The sequence below is a fragment of the Amphiura filiformis genome, chromosome 7 (assembly GCF_039555335.1).
Source record: "Amphiura filiformis chromosome 7, Afil_fr2py, whole genome shotgun sequence".
NCBI classification, from domain to species: domain Eukaryota; kingdom Metazoa; phylum Echinodermata; class Ophiuroidea; order Amphilepidida; family Amphiuridae; genus Amphiura; species Amphiura filiformis.
In genome coordinates, this window is record NC_092634.1 from 59,872,183 (window position 1) to 59,900,095 (window position 27,913).

Sequence of the window (27,913 nt, forward strand, 5' to 3'; positions counted from 1 at the left end):
TCAGTTGGACAACTGTTTGGTTACTGACCAGTGTTTAGAGTAGAGTATTGAAGTAATCCTGTGTGCAATTTTTGTTCATTTTTATGGAGATGATTTTAAGATATAACCTTGTGAAAAATTATAAGTTTCTTTTTTGGCTTAGTGTATTTATCTGTATAAAAAGTTATGGAAGCCGCCATTACCCTACCACCGCATAGGCCTGGAATTAAGCTTTGTCTGGTAAATTTCCAGTCGGCTATTTATATCAAGCAAGCAACACAAATATGTCGGGCAAATAAGCCAATTGACTTGACTGCTTACCATGTACTGCAAGGATTCTCAATTTATATTTGCTAGCGGACCACAGAGGGTTAAACAAATTTGAGGACCAAATACGCCTTATTTTTGCTGTGTTTACTAGTATGTTTTACAGCTGATCGGCTGGCCTGCGGGCTGCCTATTGACAACCCTTCATGTACTGCATAGCACTGGAATACATATAGTTACAAAAATACATATATTATGACTTTACATTTGCATACACATGACTTATAAAAACTAAGCTACATAAAACAAACTGTATATAAAAAATACTGGTAAGGCTAAAAATTTGTGTTTCCAGTATGCCGCAGACATTTTGTTTTGGGAACCATTTTACAGCATTTCGTTTTTTTATTTGAGAAAAAATTAATTACTTTTTCAGGCAAAAATTTGAATTAACAAAATTTTCAACAGACTTTTTCTCAAACATTTTTGTTTTTACAAGCAATATGAAATCAATAAATCCTGTAAAAATCAATCTATAAATTTCCTAAAACTTCTAATAAAACTGCATATATCTTACCTATTCTGTATTGATTTGAGGCATTTTAAAATAAATCCCAACTTTTTGCATTTTAGTTTTTAGGCCATGTCCTATCGGGAACAAATTTTATAGCCTAAATACCGTAAAAATTCACCTAATGGCGCTATAGGCTCCCTTGACATAAGTGGAATTTTAGGCACAACCTAAAAGTACCCTCCTATAAAATTCCCACCAGCAAATAAGGACATGGTACCTTAATTCTTGTTTGGATTTTATAGGAGAGAACTCTCTTTTTGTACATGAAAATTACCCAAGGCAAAGGAGCCCAAGTGCACCATTTAGGCGAATCTTTACGGTATAAACAGGGCCGGATTTACCATTGGGCCGGAAAGGAAGATGCACAGAGCAATTTGGGGGGCCCGCCCCAAATTGTTTTGTGCATCTTCCTTTTTAGCCCATGTTTTGGGTCAAAATAGGGTAATTTTGCAAAATTTTGCGCATACTGGCTCTTCGAATAGCAAAATTCACCTTAATTTTGAGCTAAAAGTCTAAAATTTGTGTGTGCTTCACGCAACTGTCCTAGTAAAATCAGAACAAAACATGCCTGTTCACCCCTACATTTCAATGCTTCCGTCACCATGCACTGTCGATCTCATACGTTAACCAAAACTTGGCCACATGAGTGCAAATGCCTTCCACACAGTGAGTTTTTGGGCCTTCAAATTTTGGCCTGGCCCAGGGCCCCCAAAAAGATAAATCCGGTCCTGGGTATAAAGGTGCCACACAGTTGTCTATACATGAGCATTAGCTGAGACTAGTAAACCAAGGTTTACTAGTCTCGGCATTAGTAAATGAGAAAATACTGCATCACAGAGTATGCCTACCCTACTGACTGGCAAACTACATAGAGAAACAATGAAAAAATACAGATACAAAGATGTTTATCACATAAAATAGAAACTAGTAGTAGTACTTAGAGAATAAACAAAATGAATTTTTGTTTTACCATCCTCTACAGTCAGTGTGATAGATGACGTACAGGTAAGTCCAATATTTTGAGCAGTTGATACCGGCTGCACCAGCATCCACTATACATATAAAGGTTAGCTATGCCGAATTGCCGATATATTTGACACAGCGAACCTTATTTCACATTATTCGACATAGCAAACCTTTCACATAGCAAATATTACATATTTGAAATTAAAAATCTTACTATATCAACATAGCAAACCATAATTTTTGATACAGTGAGCCTCATGTCATATTCGACATAACAAACACTGTGGTATATGAAAATACCAACATAGCGAGTGAACCTTCAACATAATAATGAACCTTTGACATAGCAGAACTTCGACATAGAGCTAGGCGTACACCTTTTTAACTTACCACACAATCACCTCCTCCACCTCCTGACACCGATTCCAACTCACTTTCTCTGCCGCCATCATTGGTACATGCCAGACCTTTCACACATCTATCACAGAACACTGCCCTCTTGTTAAACTTAAGATTTGCAAATTGAACTTCAAAATCTTCAAACCATTCTTCTTTTCCAAACAGCTTCTTCCATACACCCAGATCAACCTTTTTAGTTTGCCCAGCAGCGATCTGAATCCCTGTGTTGCGAACACAACCCCTCATATTGATATACACTTGGTTATGAATTTGAAAAGCGCCCTCTTTGGAATTTGGCATGAGATTTTGGTCTTGTGGCTCACCAATCTCGACAGAAGGTTTGCTACCTGTGAAGTCAAGCACTAGCTTGTGAACAACAGGTTGCAGCTTTCCTTTTGCAGCCCCACGGGATGGAACATCAGGTGTATAAACAACTCTGAAGCAGTCGTCTCCATCTACCACAAGGGCATTCTTGGGTAAGAGTATACCAATTTCATTCTCATTCTCGTACAGATCTTTATCACTGTCGTAATCATCTTCATCATCATTTTCATCATCATCATCTTCATCATCATCTTCTTTGTCGTCGTCATCATCACCTGTGTTATCGTCTTCCTCCATTCTCTGCTCGCCATCCTTGTTCTTTTTGCCTTCCTTCTTGTCCGATTCCTTCTTGTCTGATTCTACTGGTGTGTTATCTTTCTTGTACTTGCTGATGACATGTTGTTCAGTGAGGAGATTCTCCCATTGGTTAGTGGCTGGGTCGTACATCTGTTTGGAGAATAAGAGAAATTTTCTTTACTTAGGCCACCACCTTAATTAAAACCTGAAAGCTTGTGAGAAACTGAAACCTAATGCAGAAGGCTTTAAAAAAATGTTATGTGTCATTACAAGCTTTGGGACAAGCATTTTGTGCAAAAAGTATCCAATCTCTGTTGCAAATGTTGCAATAGTAGACAAATAAAGTCACTGCTACAATATAAATCTTCTGTGTTGAAAACTTGAAATCAAATAGGAATAATTTTGAATTTTATTTTTGCCTTTTTGCTTTAAAAAAATGAATTTCTTGATTTTCAAAGAGGATAACACAAACGATTTTACTATCGCGCACGGCAGCATTGAGACTCAGGTTTTAATTAAGGTGGCCTTACATGCTCAAACAGTGGCTCAGTGCCCCTTCGGAAGAATGTTTTCAGGTGACATCAGGATAGAAACTAGAATTACGTGGTTCGTAATTAAGGTGGCCCCCACACAAAGGTGTGTAAATAACAAAAGTTTGAAAATACAAATAATATAAATATGCAAATAACATGGCACAAAACTACACCGCATATCAGGCCACCATATACTATCACCATACCAAGTTTGATATAATATTGGATGGCTGAGCATGATAGCATAACATATCGGATGAGTCATAAAAATATCGGACGAGCCAACGGCGAGTTCGATATTTGTATGACTTAATCCGATATGTTATGGTATCATGCTAATAAGCCATCCAATATTATCATTATTAGGTTTTCTTAACTCCTAATAACCCTGAAAACATAATAATGAAGTTTATCGGTTATTGCGTTTATTCTGCATAGTGGATTAATAAATATGTAGGCAAAATATGCAAATAAGCTCATTAAAAGGTAAAGGTAAAGGATCTTTCATTGGCGATTGGGCCAGACTCCTCCCATGTAATGTTGCTATAGGGGGATCGCTACACCTCCTCTACAGCGAGTCTGTTACCTTCCCAGCATTTAAGAATGCCGGTACCCATTTAAACACCTGGGTGGAGAGGAGTAATCGAGATAAAGTGCCTTACTCAAGTGCACAACACGATGGCATCGCCGGGGCTCGAACCCGCAACCTTTCGATTAAGAGTCAGTGCCCGTTCCGCTAGACCACCGTGCCCTCCTTTAATAAGCTCATTAATATTCATAAATATGAAAATAACATGACACAAAACTATACAGCACACCAGGCTACCATATACTATCACTATACCAAGTTTGAAATTGATAGGTTATTGCGTTTGAGCTGGACAGTGGATTAAAGAGTTTGCTTCCGCCTGGACAGCCAACCAGCCAGCCAAACAAACAAACAAACAACCAGGCAGAGAACCATGTCGGTTAGATGTTAGATCAGCACTTATTGAATGCTTTTTCCCTACTAATTGGGACCAAATTCTCAGTGATCGGTCTTTTGCACACTCGCAACATTGAGGCTGGTTACATGTTTCCCAAGACGTACCTGCACTCAAACCTTAAAGCAGGGTTGGGCTATGGTGTGGGGAGCGTAGTAGTACCAGAGATCTATCTGTATTTATTTCATCACTGCTGCACAACATTTAGAGCTTGAACGGAGTATAATTTCAGGCCTGGCCGTTTAATGTGAGCGATCGCTCTCGCTCGCCACCGCTCGCCTAAACTCGATTTCTAGGGAGCAATTTTCCACTCGCCATAGACACTAAATATTGCTCACCAAGAATTTCCCCAAAACAGGCATCGAATCAGCTAATTTAGCATTTGACTGATTCTGTGTTCCCTCCAAGTGGAGAGAGTCACAAATTTTAGCACACTTCATGAGCATTTCAATATAGGCTTAAATACCGTACATAAATTCCATTTTAAGACCAAAGCTCTAATTATACCCAAATTAGTGGTATTTGTGCAAATTTGACCACTCGTCTAGCTAGCATCATGCAAGGAAATGATTAACCACTTGCCTTTAAAATCTAGATGGCAAGGCCAGTATATTTTACTGCATTCCACTAAATTTGCACCATCTCTGCAGGGAAGCCGATATCCTCTGGATCCAGTGGACCTGTATCATCAGTTATCCACATAATTAATGCACTAACCTGAAGATTATGCTGAGCTGGTGTATCTGGGTCACGAATAGGCTGAGAACCATACACCAGTATCTTGCCTTTGTAGACCGTAGCACAGGCATAGTAGCATGGGACAGGTAGGTCAGCTATCTTCTCCCATTTCTTGTCCTTGAAACTGAATCGTTCTGCTTCTTTCATTGCTTTGTAGCCATCATCTTCTCCCCCTATATTGATTGAAAAGGAATTATTTTGTTAAAAACTGTTGTTAACTGCTTATCCACAACAAAAGCCTAATGTGTAGTCAAGTTTTTACTTTTTAGAGGCATATCGTTAACAAAGGCAAAGTGGCTTGACCCTCCTGGCCTAGGGTTCATGGCCAAAACATGAAAAATCAGCTATTTTAGGCACATTTCAGCCACACAAATCCTGCTTGAAGGTTTTATGGCCCATGCCCATGATATAATACCTGAACCTGTTTAAGTATGAACTTAATGTAAATCAAATTTTACAAGTGTACTTTTAGCGTAGTAGGTCTGCCTACTTGTAGTCTACTAGAGTAGACACTTTTAATTTTTCATCACTGTAATATGGAAACGCCACCTATCCTGCTCTGATTCAACAACTATAAATCTTCAACATTGGTGGCTCACTCCAAAAACTGCACCCCAGAACTGCGCCACTTGAGAAACCCCTTGAGAAACATCTATAGCATATATATCAAAACATATTGGGCTCATGCAGTTGAGAATCCTATGAAAGACATGAGCTTACTCTCTCCCACAGGGGATGTGGATTTCAAATGAAGTTGCACATTCACATAACCCAGTTTGAAATTCACACTCCCTGTGTGGAAGATCATTTCTTCCATATGGGGTGTATGGATTTCAAACGGAACAGCCTCTTGACAGCAACTTTTGTCCAGTGTATAAACAAGGTATACATAATACATACCTATTGCATAGAGGTAATCATCCAGATGCACCATTGGAAATGATCTTCTTGCATCTTTCATCCTTGGATACCGAGACCATGGGTTGACCATATCCACAGTAACATGACCCTCTCCTTCCTCAACCTGATGAGGTTTCACTCCCACATTCCCTTCAAAGACTTGTCCATGGTTCCACATCATACGCCCGCATCGATACGCCCCTGAAGCAGAGTACGAGCTGCTTCGTCTGTACTGTCCTCCACCCGCTAGGTACAGCTTGTCATTGACGGATACCACTGAGGTGCTCCAGGTTGGGAATTCAAATTGGTATGCTCTGGAAGCCACACCAGTCTTGCCAGCCTTGTCTATTCTGAGGTCCATAAGTGTTGAAGTACACCATAGCTTGGCCACCTGGGTTAATGCCTATCATTGTCTGTAAAAAAAAGAAATATAAAAAACAAGAACTGTCTTTAAAAAGACAACTCCACAAATGAAGATCAAGTTTCATAATTTTCAGGCATTTTTAAAGATCTTTATACCATATTAGGACGTCATATCAGCATTGCATTGTATTCACAAGTTAAAGCTGTCGTGCGCAATCTTTTAAAATGATATTTTTTTTTTAACTCTGATTTTTTGGCTATTATTTGTAATGTTTACACATGTCCGGACTTGTACCTAATTGGATTCAGCCAAATTAATTAGGCTTGTAGGGCTAGACTAATATAGAGTAATTATTAATGTCTAAAATCCTCCATAGAACACCACAGTTAAATTAGGTTTTCTTTAATTTTACCTCATTATTATGACCAGAAAACCTTCCTGACAGTTGTTACTAATATTATTTCATAATTTTTGGCAAAGAAAAACGAATTTTTTTAAATATTTCAATGAACAAATTAAAATTTGACGGGAATCGTATATATTGGCGCTTTAATGGAAATTCCACTTGATAATTTTAGTAATATTTTGACAGCGCCATATCCATGAGAGCATGGGAACCATGTATGCATGGCCAATGCCCTGGCGTGGGTGCAGTCATATTAGCTTAAATTTGTTGAAGCTCAGAGATTTGAGTGGCCCAGATGGGCTATTTTGCCACTGCATATACCATAAAACCTTGATAGTTATCATATGTGCTTACTATCGAGCACTTTTAAAACATGCAAACATGAAGAGCCCCATACACTAAAGTGCAAAGGGTTTTGAGCAAATCATCGATATATATAGTTATATACGAACAAGTAAACCTGCAAATGTGTGTCTCAACCCCATTAGCTCAGTTGGTAAAGCGCCAGACTTTGGTACAATTTCATGTTTTCAAAAGCGCCCATAGTAAGCACAATAGCACATATGCTAACTATCTAGTTTTTTACTGAAACACACAGAAGGAATACATTATCGCACGATCCCCTTTATAGCTAGAGCCAGGGTGATAAAAATCAACTTACATCGCAAAACATTTCACTTCTTGTTCCAAACCACTGATAATGTGAATATTCCAGCGGTACACCAACTTCCTCCTTACTGTCCATCAGCTTCAAGACCTTCTCTATCAGTTCTTTGCATTCTGGTGACCAACACATTTCAGAGCAAAGCGTTGTCAGGCGATTCCGGGGAAGAAGACCTAGGTGGACTTTCTTCATGACCTTCTCTGCATGCATTTTCCGATTTATTTGGTCGTACTTCACCCAAGCCAGTACCAAATCCAGAACCTGAGAGATGTGAAACAAAGAAATCATTGTTACCAATACGGTTTCATCATTGGGAATTTTAGATCCTATTTGAACATGCCCTGTGTGCCACCCTTAGGGGGGGGGGCGCCAAATTGACCAATTCAGCATCAATTCTGCGCCACTCAAAGCGATGAAAGTCAAAATTTTCACGCGCTTTGCACGCATTTCAGCACAAAATCAATTGAAAGAACATTTTAAGACAATATTCAACTTGTAGAAGCCAAAATTAATTAATGGTAGGCCTTATTTGTCCAAAATTTTGCGCGGACCGCGCGCAACTATTTCAAGAATTGGGGGAGGGACGTCTAAGATATTCTCGAGTGGGGGGGGGGGGCGCCAATTTTGTTTCTTGCCCCGGGCACTAACAACCCTAGTTACGCCACTGCATAGAGCACATTCTCAGAACTCAACCATAATCAGGTCACATATTGGGTCACTAGAATCCACAACATGCGATCTATCAGGGCACAGTTCTTTGACCCCAATACATTTGCACAATCATTGAATGACCTTTGAAAAATTAGGTACAAAAACTCATACTCCACAATTTGAGGTCAAATTTTACACTATGATTGTTTAATTGAGGTTATTGGACTATGCCATTGGGATGAGGCCATTGTGGTCCATATAGTGGGTGTCTCATTCTGTGATGGCTTCTGCAAAAGGACCAAAATTCCTTGGAAGCTCTACATAAATCTTAAACAATTAAAAGAGAGAAATATATAGCAACCTTGTTTTCCTCCTCTGGTTTCGCCAGATCATCTCTGTCCAAGAATGCCTCCATACCATCTGCCGACATGTCCTGCAGGAAGTCATTGTCACTTATCAGCTTATCCACTGGCTCCTTCAGGAGATACTTGCAAGTGTCATCAAATATAAGCTCCAGATGTTCTGCACATCTAGAGAGTTGGATTGGTTTACGAATCTTTTGAGCCTGTGAGAAATAAGTAGGTATATTTGGTGAATCCAATGGACATGGATGCAAAACACATCAAGGAACAACAAATAAGTTTAGGAGTAAAATGGTCTATCCCACATATTTTTAGGGATATAGCCCACTTTATTTCTCAAAGAACATATCAGTTCAGTTTCAGTTTTATTTCATCCATTCAATTATACATGTAAACATAATACAGAATAATGATTTCTTTTGACAGAGAAGTGCGGAACATTTAAATTATATGACAAGAATATGAGAAACAGTGGATGAGGATGCCACTAAACGCACAGCGTGATGTTGTGGCACCCTATACATAATGTTTCAATTATACAATACTAAATAAATCAATACAAATTTAATACATCAGAGAAATTACAAGATTTATCAATGCAAAATTCGACAAAAGTATACAATGCATAAATATGAAACAATTTTATAACCAATAGGCATATCTAGAATATTAAGTCATTTTAATCAATTTCCAAATTATTACATGAAATAGATGTGGGATAGACCATATATTTTAGGGATATAGCCCACTTTACTTCTCAAAAATATTTCAATCAATTGAGAAAGATTTTTTAATTTGTCAATATAGGGCAGTAGAGTTCAGTGACAATGTCAGAGGAATAGGGACATGCATGGTCTGAAAATGCACAAAACAAGTTAAACTAGGCCTAACTTAAGAGACTAACTATGGAGGGATCCCTTTATTATTTTCTTTTGCTCCTTTTCTGTGCTGTGTGCATAAGCAGACTAATCAGACCAAAGAGACAGAAAAAGGAAACTGACATTTTGAAACAAACAATGAAAGCAAGCTCACCTGCGAGATAAGATTAGCTGCTACCTTTGTGGATACGGTTCTGAAAGCACCTTTAAACAACTGATTAAACTGTACATCATAAATGCACAGAGCTTCATGGAAATGCAGAGCTACTGCAACATTGAAGAAGTCCAAGAAGTCGTTGGCAGGGTAGGTAGGCAAGCGTCCTGTGTATGCAAAGTCGAAGACTTTCTTCACAATCTCTGGTTTGCAGCCTTCAGGAAGCACATTGACAGAGTTCAAATTATAAGTCTTTGATTTCTTATAATGTTGGAATGCTGGCTCCTGGAACACAAAAAAAAAGATAATTAGAATTTCTAATTGCACGTTTCTCGATTTACAGCAGACTACTATACAGGGTGTCCCAGAAAAAAAATTACCGGAGAATGAATTTGGTCATAAGTTAAGAAATAGGCATAAGAATCCAAAAATTAAAAAAAGCAATGTGTAGCCCATTTTATTATGCATCTTATATGCTAATTTTACTTGAATCGGTTGACTGATTGCGAAGAAATGAGCGATTACATAACGCATGCGCCAATTCACTTCCTTCCAAGTTTGAAAGAAAGATCGCTCAAAGTACAACACAATGCGCAATAGTGGTTAACTGTCAATGGGCTTTATTATATTTTGTTCGGTGAACCCTTTTCGTTCTTTTTTAAAAACATTATGTTTCTTGCAAAATATTTAATTAGGGTTTGTTGAAAAACTGCACGATATTGAAAATGAAATCTTGCATGTAAGATGATACTCAGTTCTTGTAAATATCTTTTTTTTTGTTCATGTTGATGTAATTATTCAATAAAAGATTATTGCATAAAGAATTTTAAGTTGGCTAAAAGGTTTTCTCACTTAATGTTTTTGGAATATTTCCAAGAAATCATAATGCAAAGTTTAAATCTTTTTAAACTTCAACATAATGTTGCATGATATCAAAAATCACACGTAAAGCTGTAAGCACTTGATCATTGTCATTCTAGGCTGAAATGTTCTTTGGAAAGTTAAAATATAACATATTTGCACAACATAAATGCTGGGAATTAGCTTCCAATTGCAGAAATCAAAGTTTTCTCGGACAAACTGATGTCCATCTTCAGTGAAAGTATGAATAACATAACACCTTCAGACTATAAAATATAGATAATAAGGACTAAATTGAATGAGATACGCAAACTTTAGAAAGGGGTGGAAAAAAGCGCCTGTTTATCAAACTTGGAATGAACTGCATTGATGCCCACATTATGTAATGATTAATTTCTTCGCAACCAGTCAGCCGAATCAAATAAAATTAGCGTGTATGATGCAAGATCAAATGATCATTTTAAATTTTTTGATTCTGACATCTATTTCTTGACTTATGTCTAAATTCAATCACCTGGTAATTTTTTCTGGGACACTGTATGCCTCCATGTTGCAATTGGTGCACGTTGCTGACTTTAAAAAAAAAAATATATATATAATTTAGCTCATCATAATAACTAATGCAAATTAGACCTCCCCCCAAAAAAAAAAACCCCAAAAAAGTGACAGCCAGTGAAAAAATATTCACTGACCATCCAGGATTTGAACCAGGGACCTTTGGATCAACTAAATATAAAATAAATATATACCTTTTCAAAAAGCTCACTGGCTTCTCTCATAACATGTTTATGAGCCTTGAATGACTTGCCATCAAACTTGATTGTGATGTCAGCCTTCCCATCATTCCTTCTGGTGCTTGACTTTGGTCCACAAAACTGGGCAAAGTTTTCTGGACCACTTGATGAAGGCTTCGATGATTTTGCTCTTTTGATTTCCATTGGTTTAACTGAGGAAAAGATAGGATCACAGTTATTCAACTTCATACACAACTCTCCTATGATGAACTTTGAACTTTGGTGTTACCATACAAAAACACTGAACATTTTTGGTGCACCGCAAGTGCCTACTTGAGGGTAAGGTGTACAGTAGGGCTTGCCAAACTTTTTTTTCTGTAAATATAAACAAGGAGGTTCTCGAACCACAAGCCACAAGTCAGATGACTCCTGGATGACCTTGGATGACCCCAAAATGACCTTCCAAACATTTGGCTCTAATTGTTGACTGTACCGGTACCCACCAAGTTTCATGCTCATATGACAGTTTTTAGTAATTTGACCTCGGTCTTCAATTATAGTTGTTTGTGACATAGTGCGTGTGCTGTGGGCAGTGGGAAGCTTAAAAGGTACCGTAATCAAACTGTACATCTATATAATAATACGCTATTCTCTGTTTGTCTGCGACTGCTAATATGAGGCCGTCATAGGTCGTACGGGGCTCAAACTCAGTGGGTGGGTGTAGTTCTGTCCTGGCAAGAAGAAGTTTATGTTAGTTAAGTCATCTGACCCCGGCTTCCTCCCAGGGGTCATCTGAGGTCAAATTACTAAAAAACTGTCATATGGGCATGAAACTTGGTACATTGTAGGTACAGTCAACATTTAGAGCCAATTTTTGGAAGGTCATTTTGGGGTAATCCGAGGTCACCCACAGGTCATCCGAGGTCATATTACTAAAAAGTGTCGTATGGGCATGAAACTTGGTGGGTACAGACAACATTTAGAGCCAAAATTTTGGAAGGTCATTTGAAGGTCATCTGAGGTCACCCACAGGTCATCTGAGGTCAAATTACTAAAAACTGTCGTATGGGCATGAAACTTGGTGGGTACAGACAACATTTAGAACCAAAATATTGGAAAGTCATTTGGGGGTCACCCACAGGTCATCTGAGGTCAATTACTTAAAACTGTCATATGGGCATGAAACTTGGTGAGTACAGACAACATTTAGAGCCCAAATTTTGGATGGTCATTTTGGGGTCATCTGAGGTCACCCATGGGTCATCTGAGGTCAAATTAGTAAAAACTGTCATATGAGCACAAAACTTGGTGGGTACAGTAACATTTAGAGCCAAATTTTTGGAAGGTCATTTTGGGGTCATCTGAGGTCACCCATGGGTCATCTGAGGTCAAATTAGTAAAACTCTCATATGAGCACAAAACTTGGTGGGTACAGTAACATTTAGAGCCAAATTTTTGGAAGGTCATTTTGGGGTCACAGAGGTCATCTGATGTCAAATTAGTAAAAACTGTCATATGGGCATGAAACTTGGTGGGTACAGTCACAAGCTCGCGCCCAGCCGAGAACCACCAAATATGGGTAACTGCCTAGTAACAAACATGAACTGGTTGTGGTTTTATGTTCACATGTGTTTAGTAGTGTGAATTTAGCAGGTACGTCCCAGGGAGCTTTGGGGTTGCAGCCCCCTGGGTCTTGAAATAAAAGAGGGAGAAAGAGAGAGAGAGAAAAGTGAGAAGGAGTGAGAGTGGCATAGCTAATGGGGGCAGGGGGCATACCGGCATAGTACCCCTAAAATCAAAAGGGGAGAAAAAAGCGCCCCAAAAGTGGATCCATAGGCCTATTCCATCAATTTTGAATGAAATTTGAACGCATTTTATAGCCACTTCTTTGGTCAAATTTCCCGAGAATGGAGTTGAATGGAAAATATTCCTATAAATAGATGTATATAATAGGCCTATGCTCCAAAATAACCAATAATAATGTAAAAATGTTGCACCAAATGCCTTCATGTACGCTTTGATTGTGAGTTATTGATCATGCGTGTTCGTATAAAACTAAAATTCGCGGCTCAGTTGGAAATCTGTTAAAATATAATGTCTCAAAATAACCAATAAATGTGTAAAAATGTTGCACCAAAATGGCTCCATTGGGGCTTTCACTTTCAAAAATTGTCTAATTCTCAGCCCCCTCAGACACCCCCCCTGTCACGCAAGCGTGACTGTAGCACTGGCGCCAATGTTAAACCTTTAAACATTTTTCATTCAGACTTCAGACCCCCGGGGGTCCCAGTTTCTGGGCACGCCCCTGTTTAGTACAGGGAACCCATACAGGCTACTAGTAGCTCTGCTAGGGCAGCATCAATAAGGGGCTGTGCAATAATTATGAGCCCTGGGGGAGGGTAAATGGGGGGGGGGGGACAAGCAATTTTTGGCAAGCCGAGATGGGGGCAAGCAATTTTTGGCACTAATTCTTGGGGCGTCTTTTAACCGACGGATGGAGGTACAAGATTGGCCACAGTGTTGGAGGACTCGGGACTCGGACTCGGACTCGAGTCCTTTTTTCAAGGACTCGGACTCGGACTTGGACTCGGAAGCTAAGGACTTGGACTCGGACTCGGACTCGGACCCAAAGGACTCGGGGACTCGGCTTCGAGTCCTCCTCGAGTCCGCAAAATAGGGTCTTTTAGGTCTTTTATTTTCGCTTCATTGTAAACCTCTTATGCTTGATCAATGATAACATCACATGATTAATTTAAGTAGTTTTACATGCAAATAAGTTCAGTTTGTAAATAAAAGTAGGCCTACAATCAAAAAGCAAGATTGCTTTCAGATATATCTTTAATTGGTATAAATGGATTTTAATCAGTATTCGCTTTGTTTTATTTTGACATATGACTGCTTTGTTAGACGCAAGTCTAGAATGTACATGAATAATAATAATACTCTGGCATGCTGGGGCACTCAAGTTAAATTTTGGTAGGGGTGTGCTACTTGAACTTTGGGAATTATAAGAGCTGATTTTGGTGCAAAATAGGGGCTTGATGAACTGTAATTTCAACATTTTGTGGAGGTCTAAAGTTGGGCCAAATTATAGGCTTTGGAGCTAACAAATTCAAAATATTTCCAAGTTTGAGCTAAAGACGACAATTTTCAGAGTGTTAGGCTCAATGAACTGGAGCATGATGCAAATGTGTTAAGGGACTGACGGAGAGCCTGAAAAAGGACCCTGACTGCATCTTTTGCCTCTCTAAAACACAAGCCTAATAAGTTACTGTGAGTCTGTGATTATACTCTGTTTCCAAGGTATGGTACCCAAGGGTAAAATTTTTTGACCGATCGAAAGGGAGGGTGGAAGCAATTTTTGGCACTTTTTGAGGGGGGAACAAGCAATATTTGGCACATATGGGGCACCTTTCAAATAAAAAACAATAAAAGGCTTAGAAAACAGTACGGAAACGCTTACATAATACAGATTTCCCTGCTCGCTGCACTCGAAACATAATTATCTAAACCATTTAAGGTTTGTAAATTGGGATCCCCAAAAAATGGCATGTGTGAAGGGGTGCAAAGATTTTTGGCAGGTCGGGAGGGGAAACGATTTTTGGCAGGCCGAGAAGGGATAAGCATTTTTGGCAATTTCACCCCTCCCCGGGCTCAGCATAATTATTGCACAACCCCAAAACAATACTAGGCATGCTAGGTGGGACTAGCAAATTATGTATTTACAAGAAAATAATATAGAACTAAAATTCTGGTTAAGTATAGGCTATACGTTGATAAAGTATTGGTGAAAACTCCGCGGCTTGAATTTGATACATAAGGACTCGGACTCGGACTCGGACTCGAACATTGAGGACTCGGACTCGGACTCGGACTCGGACATCAGAAATTGGCAAGGACTCGGACTCGGACTTGGACTCGGACACCACGGACTCGGACTCGGACTCGGATGACGAGGACTCGACTACAACACTGATTGGCCAGCATCTGATAAGGATCGGGAGAGTGGGTAGCATGGTAATCGCGAGGTCAAACTATTTCCCCCCCTCACGGCCGGAAACAGAAAGACTACGTGAACAGACAAACACCCCTGAACTGAAAGTGCAGTGGTTAAGAATAGAAACACTGGTTCTTACCATGTTGGAATTCTGATTGTCCGCAAAACACCTGATACCCAACCACCATGTTATCTCCCCAGAACAGCCCTGGTGAACTTATCGCCTGGTCGTTGGTTTACGTTTTTGTAGTAAACCGTGGAAAAGGACGACGGGTTCTTCCAGGACACAGCGTGACAAATCTCTTCAATGGGGACCCCCCGATGGTAGGCCCACGAAGATGAGATAGATCTGGTTGAGTGGGCCTTGGGGCGAGCGTCTTTTTGCCGCCCGAGTCCACTCAACACCTGGACCAGCCACCGTGCCAGAGTCTGTTTAGCGGCTGGACCGTGCGGTTCTGCGTGGGTGATAAATAAGCGGTCATGAGCCCCTCTTAAGGTTTGTGTTCGGCAAAGGTAGTACTGTAGCGCCCTCACCGGGCACCACAACCTGTCTTCGGCTATTGACGAACCCTGCCCAATACTGGGTAGGAAGAGGGGCGAGTGTCGGAATGTACTTCGCTCATTTTTTGCAAGGAAATCCGGGCGAAGAAACAGCGTCGCTCCGTTGTTAGTAAATACGGAGGCTGACTTCGAGACTGCGTGCAACTCCGAGCAGCGCCGTCCCGAAGCCAACGCCAGAAGAAAGGCCGCTTTAAGAGTGACGTATTTAAGGGTCGCTTTTGACAGGGGCTCAAAAGGGGACCCTTAATATACTCCAAGACTGTGTTGAGGTCCCATGGAGGGACCACCTTCCTTTCGGGCGGGCGCCGTTGAACATACCGTCGAGAAGAAGACTTAGGGACCCATCTGAATTGATAGTCGACCCGCTTCAAATCCCCGATGAATCGAGAGGATGGCTGACTTGTAGTTGGCTAGCGTTGCCGGCTGAAGTCCTGACCTGAACTTTTCTGTCAGAAAATCTGCCACTAGAGGCACAGGGGCTCTAGTGGGAGATGTATTTCTCGCATCGGACTACCAACTCCACGAGACACTGTGTCTCCAGTGGGGTGCGTCCGTAAATGAACCAATCGTCCAGGTAGCAACACATGTTGACTCCCCTGCGCTTCAGGTACGCTGCCACCGCTTCTGACCAGGAGTGTAAACACTCTGGGGAGGTGGACAAGCCGAATGGCAGGCATCGAAACTGGTAAGTTTGACCCTGTACCTTGAAGCGTAGAAACCTCTGATCTTGAGGTGCGATCGAACATGCAGATATGCGTCCGAGAGATCTAGCGATGCCGCCCACATACCCTTGATGGGGCAGGCTAGCACCGGCGAGAGTCTCCATTCTGAACCTCTTGGGCCTGATGAACTCGCTCAACGGCTTGAGGTTCAGAATGGGCCTCCAGTCGCCGGTCTTCTTTGGAGCCAGAAAAAGTGCTCCAAAACCCTTGGTGAAAGGGGGTAGACCGACAATCGCTTGCTTCGTGAGAAGCTGAGTGACCTCTGACAGTAGTGCCCGACGCTGGGGGCCGTCTGGCGGCACTACCGTGGACCTCTGAATCGCAGCAGGCGCACGAGGGTGGCTGGTAAATTCCAGCCTGTAACCCCACTGACCACTGACAATACCCAGGCGCCCGTGAGATGGCATGCCATCTCTGGGCGTAATGCACAGCGGCCGCCCACAGGGGAATCCTGTGGAAGTCCAAGGCCTGCCGGCATGGACTGTCGACCGCCGTGCCCTCAGGACCGATCTGGTTTGCCACCCTTAGAAGAACGGCTCTTCTTAGGGGGCTTGCCATACGATCCAGCACTACTCTTGCGCTTCCCAGATTTTTGGGAGGTGCTGGAGTAGCCTCGGCTCGGGTGTAGTCTGTGGTGCGGCCCTGCTGAAGCCGGAGCTGGCGCTGAAGAACGCTTAGAAGACTTCTTCTTCTTGTGCTTCTTCTTCGCCTTACTGCCCACCACCTTGGTCAGGGCAGCTTCTGACTTCTTCAGAGTGCTCTCATTGGTGGCCTTCTTTGCCCGGTCCTCCACCGTAGCGCAAAAGGCCTGTCCAAAGAGTAGCCCCTGTCCCACCGAGTCTGACTTCTTCATTGCTTCAGCAAAGTCGGAGCCGTAAGTTGACTGGAGGGACAGACAGGCATTCTCCGGCGGCGAGATGACATCCTATGGGCTAGGCCCATAGAACTCTCGTTGAGGTTAGCTGTTAGCACCGCTAACAGATTAACCTCGCGGAAGAGTTCCGACGTTGCCCGTGGTCGTTCGCTACCTTCCTACCGAGGTGCTCGGCAAGCGTGGTAGCGACGCTTAGAGACTCTGATAAGCGGCGTGCTCGCTATCGATGAGCTTTAGCTCCTCCTCCCACTGGGGGAGAACGACCCGTGCGCCTTTGGCCGCTAGCGGCAGGCGCTGGCAACGCGTCTGGATCCATGTCAGGGACCCTGAGGTAGGTTTCAGAGTCCTCCTGCGAAACACGCAGTGGAAGCGTGCAAGCACGCGGGCGTCGAAGCTCCAGCGAGCCTGACAGCCCTACTTAAACCTACCCTTGAGGTCCGCCGGGAATGCAAGTGCGGGCGACCCTTTGTGTGGACGCGCTAGCTGGGCATCCTACTGAAAAGATGCCCTGGTCCTCCTGAACGGACTCCTCCTGAGAGAAAGCCAGGCCCAAACCTTGGGCCACACGGCTCATCACCTCAGCGGTGTCCGCAGGCAGACCATTGCTAGCGAGTTCCTCACGGGAAGCGGGGAAGGATACCTGAAGCTAGCTGCACAGCCTCATCAGACTGTGAGTCGCTACTGGTTTCATCTTCCGACTCCTTTCCCTCGCCTTCAGACTCTGACTCACTCTCTGATGAGGAAGAGATCTGACGACGGGCATCTGAAGGTGGACAGGGAGGTGTCGCCACCGTGTGGCTAGCCAACTGAACACCAGCAGAAGAGGGAGTACGCCCGCTAGACCCCGAGATGCTAGCTATAGCACCCGGGATCCGCGACGCTCGCTGTTGTCGCTTCTAGCCATAGCAGCGCAGCGGCCTACCCTGAGCTGTATCAGGGTTAGCCACTCGCCGCCCAGGCTGGGTAACAACTGGTGGTACTGCTTGCCCAACGCTAGGCGGCACTTGCCACGGTGCTAGACCGTGGAAGAAACCACCCTGCGGCGGATACCACGGGGCATACCCTGCATACCGTAGGTGCCCGGTAGGGCTCCCGGCTGCGTACCACTGTACCCATGCCTCACAGCGTTCCCCGCTAGAGGATCAAGCCGTGTGTATGGGTACCCGCTATACTGGCTGTCCCTTGGCTAAAAGGAGCTTGCCTAGTATCACGGGTAGCTGAGCGTATACCCTCGATCAGTCACCTCGCTACCTGAATAGGCAGTATCAATCAATGGAGCCATGCTCCGCTGAATAGATAGTGATCGATCATAAGAGGGTAATTGACCCATTGACTGTAATGGATCACCCACGCTCTGCTGGCTCTCGAGGACATAAGTGGGTTGTTGATCAGCCAGGCTGTTCAAACTACCTACCCTAACCTCTTGAGCCTCGCCTAAGGTCGCTGTGTGTGGCGGACCACTCACGGCAGCTATGGGCGGCGTGCATAGTGGCTACCACTGAAGTCGAGCCGTAGCTCGCCTCGGTAGCTGCCACTGTTTGCACTTGGGTCGCTGTCCCGTGAGAGACTGCAAGCCCAACCCCGGTATAGCCGCTAGCCAGTCCCGAAGGACAGCCGGCAGCCATTCCAAGGCCCAGGGCATCACTCGGCGGTCCCGCCATGGAACGCTGCCGTGACAACCCCAGTTGGTTCTGCTAAGACTACACCCGAAGCGTTAGCCCTGGTATCGTCTCTGCTAAACCCATGCACGTTTTCATTCGACCCTTGCGGGAACGAAGGCGTGCTGCGTGTCGTGGATCAACCCAGGCAAGCCCGGGTTCCACTGGCACGCTGCGTGCGTTACAGACCGCCGAGGCAAGCCCGGAGGTCCGCTTTGCACGCTGTATGCTAGGATTCAACCCAGGCAAGCCCGGGTACCCTTGGCATACTGTCCGTCGCCGCCGCTACTTCAGCTGGGTGCTAGACCCGCTGTTCGCCAGCAATAGACGGGTGTCCACCTGCCAGAAACTCGCTAGAGATCTCACTGGTAGACTGGTACTCGCCTGTTAGGGCAAGTACCGCCCTGCTGCCTGCTACTAGCTTAGACGTTAAGTCAGTGCTTTCGCTGGCTGCAAGGCCTTCGGGCTCGCTAGCAGTCCCCGGAGGGTCCGCCTGCTTGCCCGGGACCGGAGCCCCAGAGGTTACCTTAGCGTGGCCCTTGCCGGCCGCGCTAGTACCTACCATATCAATCTTACCTGTAGGCTTCTGTTTCTTAGTCTTCGTCTTCTGTCTGTGTTGAAGACCCAAACGAGCGCTACTTTCTAATCCTCGAAGTGGATGTCCGATAAGCCTATGCAAAAGGAAGCACACTTATTTGATTTAGAGCAATCCCTGTGGGTGTAGCAGAGTGGATGCGGGTCCCACTCTGCCACAAGGGAAGGGCATGATTGACAAGGCCTGGACATTGTAGTAATCGGGAGCGTACAGCACTACCCCCGAACACAAGCTCAAGCCCAATAAACAGACCCACACGCACAGTGGCTGTCGCTGATGTAGTGGTATGATATAAAAATATATGTACAAAGGGATGAAAAACTGAAAACCTTTTGGTATAGATTTGTCAGGCTGGTCCTTCGAAACCCACCGAACTCTTAGCAGTAACTCGTCATCAGACGCTGTACTGAAAGATATAACGATAGAGCACACCATAAACATAGCGATAATCACTCACCATACATGTATACACAGTACTGTACAAACATCTATTGTAACTTACTAGTCTGCTATAGTTGTTTTTACGTGAGAACAAAAATAAAATGGCGTCCTAAGGGCGCCATTTTGAAAACGTGTGTCCCGTGATACTGAACGGAAACACTCATACAAGCTAAGTTTTTGGATCGCTTTTGTCACTTTTCTAGTCGAAAAATGTCGTCAAAACTATCTCCTAGCGCATTATACTGGTTGGTTTTTACCTCAGGTGTAACAAACAAACTGTATATCTCGGCCCTTTGGTTCGTAATGATACTTAGCGTTGGTAAAGAAAAATCCACACGTCTATCTTATCTAGGAACCAAGGAGGATAAGGGATGATTATCGTGTGTGACGCCACCGAATGGGTGAGTCCACTCGGGGGATAGGGGGGTTTTTGTTATTTGTTCATTTATGTGGGACAAAATGACTATTGGTTTTTTCCGCATCTCGGGATCGATGCAAGAAGTATCTTAATCAACATCGGATACGGTAAGATCGACCGGTGTACTGAGTCTTATTGCACAGCCCCTAACAAAAATGTCATACCAATAAATGACACGTCTGTTTTGCCCGCTTTTTAAACCCATGAGAACTACCTGCCGATTGGCCAAACAGAAGTTTTCATTAGGGAACAACCCAAAAGTTTGATGAAGCCCTATAAACAAAAGTCCTTTCGTTAGTGGGGGAGGGGGTCAGAAAGTCCGATTACGTTTGTAAAAAAAAGTAGTTAAAACATCGGTCAAAGTTCATCTTTTTTAGAGCCTTAATGTACGATTTTATAATATGAAATTGGTTAATTTTTTTCAAACCTGATTTTTTTGTACATTTGTAATGTTTACACATGTCCCAACTTGCACCTATATGGAATCGGCCAAATTTGTTGTCTTTGTAGTTCAATAGAGCAAAGTTCGACATAAAGTCATAATTTTTTTAATTATACCAGTATGACTTTATGTCCTCCCATAGAACTGCATGTTAAATGGCCAAAATAACAAGTGGGATTTCTTTCACTTTACCTGGTGGTTTCAGCTTAAAATGGACAGCAACCCTTACCGGCATTTATTACTAATATTATTTGAACATTTTGAACAAAGAATAACAAAATTAAAATTTGATGGAAATCGTATATCATTTTCAAATTTGAGTATTTTCCGAAGTACTGACATTTTACAGTGGTTTCTTCAAAATGATTTCAAATCAATGGAGTGCAGTACTCGCAACCTGCAACGATATGTAAGTAAGCAGTCCCAGCAAACACAAAACGATTTAAACATGACGTTTGGCGTTTTGGATTTGGTAAAAAGTTTTAATAACATTAAAATGTTGCGTTATATCAGGAAACTTTGATATCTGGGAATTCACACAAGTGGTATATCATCTCTGCGAACTGAATTGACATAGGTCAGTTTATTTCCTGGCATTTGGTCACATTTAATCAATATGATAAAATATTTTAGATATATTTTATGGTATAAGAACTATTCTATAGTAAATCAGTTATATCAAGTAACTGATGAGGCATAATATGCAGGATATTATCATCTTTTTTTTTACTTCCGCAAATGGGCGTAGTGGTATATCATCTCTTCACAAATTGTGACCTAGGTCCCGACCCGGGGTCCCGACATTTAACCTGACTCGAGCAGTCTCATCCCCCTGGCTATATAAAGGTCCTGAAAACGTTTTAAAGGTCCTGAAAACGTTTTAAAACGTTATGTATGAAAACACACTAAAACTATTTCTAATATGTTTTCAAAATGTTATTGTAAAATATGTTTTTAAATAACAAAATTATATTACAATATTTGCAGGAGGTTATCAAAATTTTTTTTAAATGTTTAATATGAAAACGGTTTTTACCCTTTATATTATATACCCTTAATATAATCCGCCATTTAAACGTTTTCTGGCAACCTTTTCTAACCTTTGGAGAATGATGTTTCTCAGCAGTACGGCTATCTGGGAATTTGGTGATAGCAAAATTAGGTGACATATATGTCATTATAAACTTCTCATATTAGCTACGCGACATATAAGGACGTGTTCATCGAACTGCAGCCAAAAGATTAGTAATGTTGTATTATCATTGATACATCATCATCATCAGTCGGCTGCAAGCTTTCTCCAACTAATGCGATCTTGGGCAAGCGAAACAATTTTGTTTGGCTGCAGCATCCCTTCAGTATCTCCCAGGAGGTGCTGGACATACTGTACATGGTACAGTGTGCGCGCCGTCCTGGTTTCCTCTTCCCATGTGGTGAAATATAAAGTGCATATTCTTTCACAGGCTCGCCATCTTCAAGACGCAGTATATGGCCGAGAAATTTGAGTTGATGAATCTTGACTCTGGCAACCAGTGGAGTGGTGCACACCGACATCGCCTGGCTAATAATTATTTGGTGCAGCAGAGACATTAAAATGAATACACGGGATCGATACACGTGAATTGCTATGCACGATTTTGATATCAGACGAAAATCTTCGGATACTGGATTAGAAAATGATGAATATCTCCTGTAAATGAATTTTTCTCAAGAAACCAGATGTGGTCTCATACACTTGAAAATATGTGTTGAACAGATATTATAGTCGTTAGTGTGCGCTTTGAAAATTGGCCGTGCGCTTTGAACTCAAAATTTGACCAAAACTCTCAATTTTATATTGCGTTGGTCCTGTAGGCCTATGGACTACAGCGCGCAGCAGGCTATAGCGGCACTCACTCAAGTGGAGACAGTATTAACCATTGACCGCAATGTCGTATACAAGCTTGCTCACACAGCAAGAAATCAATTACCCCGTCTATTGTCATAGCCTTAGTCAGGTCACTTCGCTAATAATATGCATCTCATAAGGTCCGAATAAAATAGCCATGTGTGGCTGTGGATTCAACATACCATGGCGATTTCTACTATGAAGATATCGGGGCGATGTCACTGTGTGGTGTTGGTCAGGTTGTAGATGGTTTCATTTGGAATCCGATCCACACGCTTGATGTTTAACATGACTCTGTAGCAAGATGTTGCAAATGCATTGATCTTGTTTTCCATGTCCTTGGTAATTACCCATGACTCGCACCCGTACAGAAAGACAGTAACACATGTTGTCTGAAACAGCTTGATTTTTGTTTCGATTGGCAGGGAGTCAGGGACGGGCTTCTCCAAAGGCGTTCCAGTTTCCAGAAAGCTGCCCAGGCTAGTGATACATAAATACAGTTGGTTTTAATGGAAATCTGTATTGGGAACATATGGGATTTGTCAAAGATTTAATGCAATTATAAACTCCTTATTCGATTTGTATTTTGTATACCATGAAGAAAATACAAAAATGTGCACAAGGGGCATGTTCGCCCTTTTGAGGAAGTTCGCCCTATATCTTCCCCGGGCGGACTTACCCCAAACTGGAGGGCGGACCTGCCCCATTAGCGTATTATGCAAAATATTTATAATTATACCATTAAACAAGGTGAAACTACTGAAAGCATGTTTTTTAAAGTTATGTGGTATCAGTATTACTCATACCACCGTCTATATCCTAATCCATAATCTCCCTGAAGTTGTAAACATGATACATTTAAGCTCACTTTGAACCCCTACATTTTACACTGACCCGACCCCTGAAACAAATTTAGTGACTTGGGATGCCCTGTATACTCTTGCTAAATGTTTGTATTTAATATGTTATTGTTATGCAATATTTAAACCTTTTTTGTGATTAGGGTGAACTTACCCCACCATATGGGCAACAACACTTTGCAAAACTTTTTTGTTTGATCTATCCTGTTACTATTGTAAGGCCTATAGTTCTGGGACTGTGGCCGTATATAGCTAAGACATTGGGCTTTCACATGGGCTAATCAGGTCATCACTAACCTTAAAATTGACATTGCTAGGCTGGTCAGAAAATATAGGCTAACACTTCCCGCTCTCCCTATGATACCACATTATTTTTTATTTGAAAATTCAGCAAGTCCTATCTTTTTCCGTGCCAAAAAAGATAACGAAGAAAAATATTTTAAAATAGAATGCAATATTAGTTTCTTCCATTGGCCTAAACGTGATCAATATCCTAGCATTGTCACACCCCCTCCACAACCCCATGCACCATAGCGACGCGTCGTGACGGCCCCTGTATCCTACAGGGTGTCCCAGAATGATTTGTACCGTGTTTGCAAAAATAACTAAAAATAGAAGACGGGCAGTGTATCTATTTTGATACATGCATTATAATGCTGGACATGTCTCCTACTTATTCTGTGAATTTCAGCACGCTACCTTTATTTGTTTTGGCGTGGCATGCAATAATGTAAAATCAATGAAAAACTGCTTTTCATTTGCAGCGCAAACGACTCGCATACCCTTGAAAATGGCACGATACGATTAAATAAAGAACGTGGGATGTTTGGCACAGCATTTCGACGACAACTACTGTTGGGGTTGGGCCTTAAAGCTTGCCAGACAGCTGCAATCTTCGCTCTAGTTCTTACAGTCTTACGAGCACCTGAAGCTTCACTCTGCCGATTCCTGACAGTTCTGTGCTCGTCAAACTTCTTTCGTTATACACTATCGCTCCTTTGACTGGAACGCGTGCTCATGGAAATCGCCTAATGAATCTTCTTTGCGTCTCAACATAGCTGCCGGTTTGCCAGTAAGTTTTTGAAAGGAATCTACGCTGCTGCACAATAAATTGAGGAGCCATCTTTTCTGTACCACAACCAGTTCGACCTCTGCAAGCATTTCAAATTACATGGACCTCACACCACAATAACTAAAACTACCGCCAAAGAGAGAATGGGATTAGGCCGCAAATCCTTAATTCCATGTAATGATTGCTTCAGAACGTCATAAATAATAGATAGATATCGGCTATTTAGTGGAAATATGAACAGGGCACAACTAAAATACCTGCATAACTTTTTCCAAATAACTTTGTGCTGAACGGTTAGTAATGTTACAGATTTTCAAAATAGGTTGCGTTGTCAAAACTTAGAATTCACCATTTTTACGCAATCTTCTATAACTTCTACTAGAAACGTCCAATTTTTATAATCTAAAAAATCTGAGAAAGCTAAATATATGTAAAACTTAAAATGTAAAACAATATGAACATTTAACATGCCCTTCATACCTAAAAAATTCCATCTTTCCCGGTACAGATCATTCTGGGACACCCTGTATATGAAAACGGGTTGGAATTATCGATATTTGACACTTACGTTAGAGGGGAGGGGGGAGGGGGTTAGCCTTCTAACGAAAGGACTTTCGTTTATAGGGCTTCATCAAACTTTTGGGTTGTTCCCTAAATTATCAATTGGCCCAATCAGCAACATTGTTAGAATATAATTTCGCCACACAAAAAAATTGTGGTGACTTATTTCCAAAGCTCCATTCTGATTAAAGTGAAGATATCATGTAATTGACCAATCAGAGGTAAATTAGATCGGCAGGTAGTGTTCAGGGGGGGTTAAGTTTGCCTTGCGAACTAGCATGACTAGTGTGAATTGCAATTTGGATTTTTTTTCCGTCTCCTTCTTGAGTACTGCCCAATCCTCCTTACCCTGATAACACAAAGAGGTTGGCCCGACGTCGGGTATTGGTCGCCATGGACGGTGGCTGAACGTCGGCTCTGATGTCGGCTGCTCATTGGGTATATGTCCTGCCGACGAGGTCGGCCCGACTTTGGTTCGACCACCGGCCGACGTAATGCCGACTGCTTAAAAGCCGGTGCCGACCCTAACCCGACTTCAACAACGTCGGCCCGACCTTGGAACTACGTTGGACCAACCATTATCCAACGTTGATCCAACGATTGGCAAGTTAGCCACATGAGACGAAAAATCATGAAAAAAAAAAATCAAAAATATTATTTAGTAGCGAGCCACTTTTTACATTTTCTTTCACTACGCTCAAATAAATAAAGCAGGACCCAAATGCAGTGTTACAAATGAATTATGTGTATGTTTACTTGGTTATGATACCACAAAATTTTAATCAATATTTTGCACTTTCTCACAGTGAGATGCCAAAAAATTATTTGCAAATTGGCTCAACTTACCCCAACGGTGGGGTAAGTTGAGCCATTCACAAGCAAGTTGAGCCGCCATAGAAATGCACAGTATATGCCATAGCTGTTAAATCCAATTTGGCCTTTTTTTTAAATTGTTGTTTTCAGGTATTTATTTCGAAAAATAGTTTGATATAGAAGTAGTTTGATCTAAATATTGCATACAAGTAATTTCTGACAAGATTTTACTTTGAATAAAAAATTTGGGGAAATTCTGCAGGTTTTTCCTATGCTCAACTTGCCCCATGGCCTGTGGCTCAACTTACCCCATGTGACCCTTTTTGTCAACAATCAAGCCTCCCGCCTGACTAAAACTTGCTACCGTTGTAAAAAGTTTTCTAAAATAGTTTTCATATACCACATCCTCAATACCCAGAATGCTATCATTTTAGCCTTTTTCTTTCTGGGTGAAACATGAAAAAAATTGTTTTTTGCCAAAAGTTGAACAAAAGTGCGAAAATTGAACTTTCTAATGCAGCTTTCTTATCCTATGTGCAAATGATTCCATATTACACTTAAGAAGCCTCTGTTATGTCATATATAAATAAGTGGAACTACAAAGTAAAACAAGTTTTTACTTTTCTTTCTATAGGGGGTGGCTCAACTTACCCCTTGGCTCAACTTACCCCACTCTCCCCTACTCTGCTTACACCGAGTCTTACACTTACCTATACTCTCTATTTTACAACAAACACAAATTTCCTAGCTTAATTTACACAAGTCACTTACTGGAGCTACCGGGATTCGAACCAGGGACCTTCGCTGTCCTTCGGTTTATAAATCTGGTGCTCTACCGACTGAGCTACCAAGGTTTCTATATTTGCTGAAGTGTTTTAAGTTAATATAAGCAATATTTTGATGGCTAAACCTGCTATAAGTGTATTATTTAAAGGCCTGTAAATATTGATAACATTTACTAAATTTGTTGATTTGTTTTCTTTATAAAGTAATATGCATGTAAAATAAAAAATTTGGATTAATAACATTGGCCCAACATCAAAGATTTGATGAATTTCACCAACCTCAACCCGACGTCGCCCCAAAGTCAGCGGGCCGACATTCACTTAGTGACGTAGGGCCGACCTCAACCCGACGTCGCCCCAAAGTCAGCGGGCCAACATTCACTTAGTGACGTGGGGCCGACCTCATCGGACGTCGCCTCAAAGTCAGCAGGCCGACGTTCACTTAGTGACGTAGGGCCGATGTCCGCCCGACTACTTCAGCAGGACCCCTTGCCGACTTCGCCGACCAATACCCAATGTCGGGCCAACCTCTTTGTGTTATCAGGGTAGGGAAGCTGACGAGCAGGGATGAGTGTGCATGCAGAAGATTTAATTAGTCTTTGATTCCCAAGTCCTTAATGTGGAAATGGGTGTGGAGTGCTTGTTTAAATTGCTCTGGTTCTACTATAGATGATATATCCGGTGGCAGGTCGTTCCAGTCTTTGATAGTTCTTGGAACATACGAGTATTTGAAGTTTTCTGTCCGGGCTTGAGGCTGGATGTAGGTATTTTAGTTTGAACGACGAGTACGTCTTTGAGTCGGTTGCATATAGGTGCCACCCCTAGGCTATGGCTTTTTGAAAGTCATGGCCAGGGACAGGCGATTTGCGCGGTAAAAAATAGCAAATTGCGCGGAATTGCGCGGAACTTTTTTTTTCAGTGCAAATCAAGTATCCCTAAATTGCGCGGAATTGCGCGGAAAGAAATGTCCCTGGTCATGGCTGGTTTGCCAAACCCCAAGGTCAAAAGATTTCCATCTTTAAATCATATTAAAATGACATAACTTACAATACGGATCGTCCTCAGGAGGATGGATAGTATTTACAAGCATCTTGATGACTGATATTACGAAAAAATGAGAGAAGACTGTTGAAAACCGAAGAAATTTGTGCTCGCCCTGATAGTACGATACGATTCACTACTACATCGGGTC

General features: G+C 42.1%; 1 protein-coding gene across 2 annotated transcripts; it reads right to left on the bottom strand.

Annotated features, from left to right (window-relative positions):
- On the bottom strand, positions 1 to 27,913 carry LOC140157412 (kelch-like protein 25). 2 transcript variants are annotated; one of them, XM_072180599.1, is made up of 6 exons: positions 27,769 to 27,913; positions 11,050 to 11,246; positions 9,440 to 9,724; positions 8,407 to 8,610; positions 7,392 to 7,655; positions 6,162 to 6,373 (listed from the first exon to the last, which is right to left on the bottom strand). In XM_072180599.1, the coding sequence occupies exons 1-6, from the start codon at positions 27,809 to 27,811 to the stop codon at positions 6,260 to 6,262; spliced, it is 1,107 nt and encodes a 368-aa protein (XP_072036700.1). In that variant the 5' UTR covers positions 27,812 to 27,913; the 3' UTR covers positions 6,162 to 6,259. The 2 variants fall into 2 exon arrangements, with proteins under 2 accessions (XP_072036698.1, XP_072036700.1); XM_072180597.1 differs by lacking the exons at positions 8,407 to 8,610; positions 9,440 to 9,724; positions 11,050 to 11,246; positions 27,769 to 27,913 and adding exons at positions 1 to 2,956; positions 5,040 to 5,233 and having other exon boundaries at positions 5,961 to 6,373; positions 7,392 to 7,519.

Excerpts from the sequence above, each read along its gene's own strand:
- LOC140157412 (XM_072180597.1), bottom strand. The coding sequence starts at position 6,321 with ATGGACCTCAGAATAGACAAGGCTGGCAAGACTGGTGTGGCTTCCAGA. Across the intron at positions 5,234-5,960 it reads TGATTACCTCTATGCAATAG|GGGGAGAAGATGATGGCTAC; the intron begins GTATGTATTATG and ends CAATCAATATAG. Across the intron at positions 2,957-5,039 it reads CAGCTCAGCATAATCTTCAG|ATGTACGACCCAGCCACTAA; the intron begins GTTAGTGCATTA and ends TTCTCCAAACAG.